This window comes from Bison bison, unplaced genomic scaffold (genome assembly GCF_000754665.1).
Source record: "Bison bison bison isolate TAMUID 2011002044 unplaced genomic scaffold, Bison_UMD1.0 scf7180017864207, whole genome shotgun sequence".
Taxonomy (NCBI): Eukaryota; Metazoa; Chordata; class Mammalia; order Artiodactyla; family Bovidae; genus Bison; species Bison bison.
The window spans coordinates 421093-421592 of record NW_011494779.1 but is presented as its reverse complement, the minus strand read 5'-3'; the positions used below and the strand labels follow the sequence as shown (position 1 = coordinate 421592).

Genomic DNA, 500 nt, shown 5'->3' with positions numbered 1-500 from the left:
AGTACCCGGACGAGGCGCAGGTGGTCGTCGGCCCACTGCGAGATCCGCGCCACCACGTTGGGCGCTGCTCCGTCCCGGTTGGGCGGCGGTGTGGCCGGGGTCGCGGGCTGCCCCGCCATGTTCCCGGCCTCCCGGGAGCGGGCGCCGCCTCCTCGACCGGACGACAGGGGGCGCCGCTCTCCGCGGGCGGGCGGATGGCGGGATCCAAGCTCCTGCGGCTAGAGGGGGCGCCTCGCGAGCCGACCTTCGGGTCGGGGTCTCAGCAACCAAGAAGGGGCTGGGGGCGGTCCTCCCGACCAGTTAGAAGACGTCTTTACAGTGATCCTCCAGTATTTACACGAGGTTTTCCCACAGCGCGAGAGATCTCTGTCGTTAGGGGATGCGAGCTGCAGGATTACAGGGCATGCTGATGGAAGATGATCAGTTCAACTCGCTTAACTCAGTGTAGGTAGCATGTGCCACACAAGAAAGAAAATTGAAGTAGACCATTCTTACACCTG

At 64.0% G+C, this 500-nt stretch overlaps 1 protein-coding gene across 2 annotated transcripts in view; it reads right to left on the bottom strand.

Annotated features, from left to right (window-relative positions):
* The window catches only part of LOC104992024 (chromosome unknown open reading frame, human C3orf33), a 26800-nt gene extending 26671 nt beyond the window's left edge, over positions 1–129 (bottom strand). For both annotated transcript variants that reach the window (XM_010844730.1, XM_010844732.1), the window contains exon 1: positions 6–129. In XM_010844730.1, the coding sequence (XP_010843032.1) occupies positions 6–119 (114 nt within the window). In that variant the 5' untranslated portion in view covers positions 120–129. The remainder of the gene's footprint in view (positions 1–5) is intronic.
* Positions 130–500: the final 371 nt, after the last annotated feature.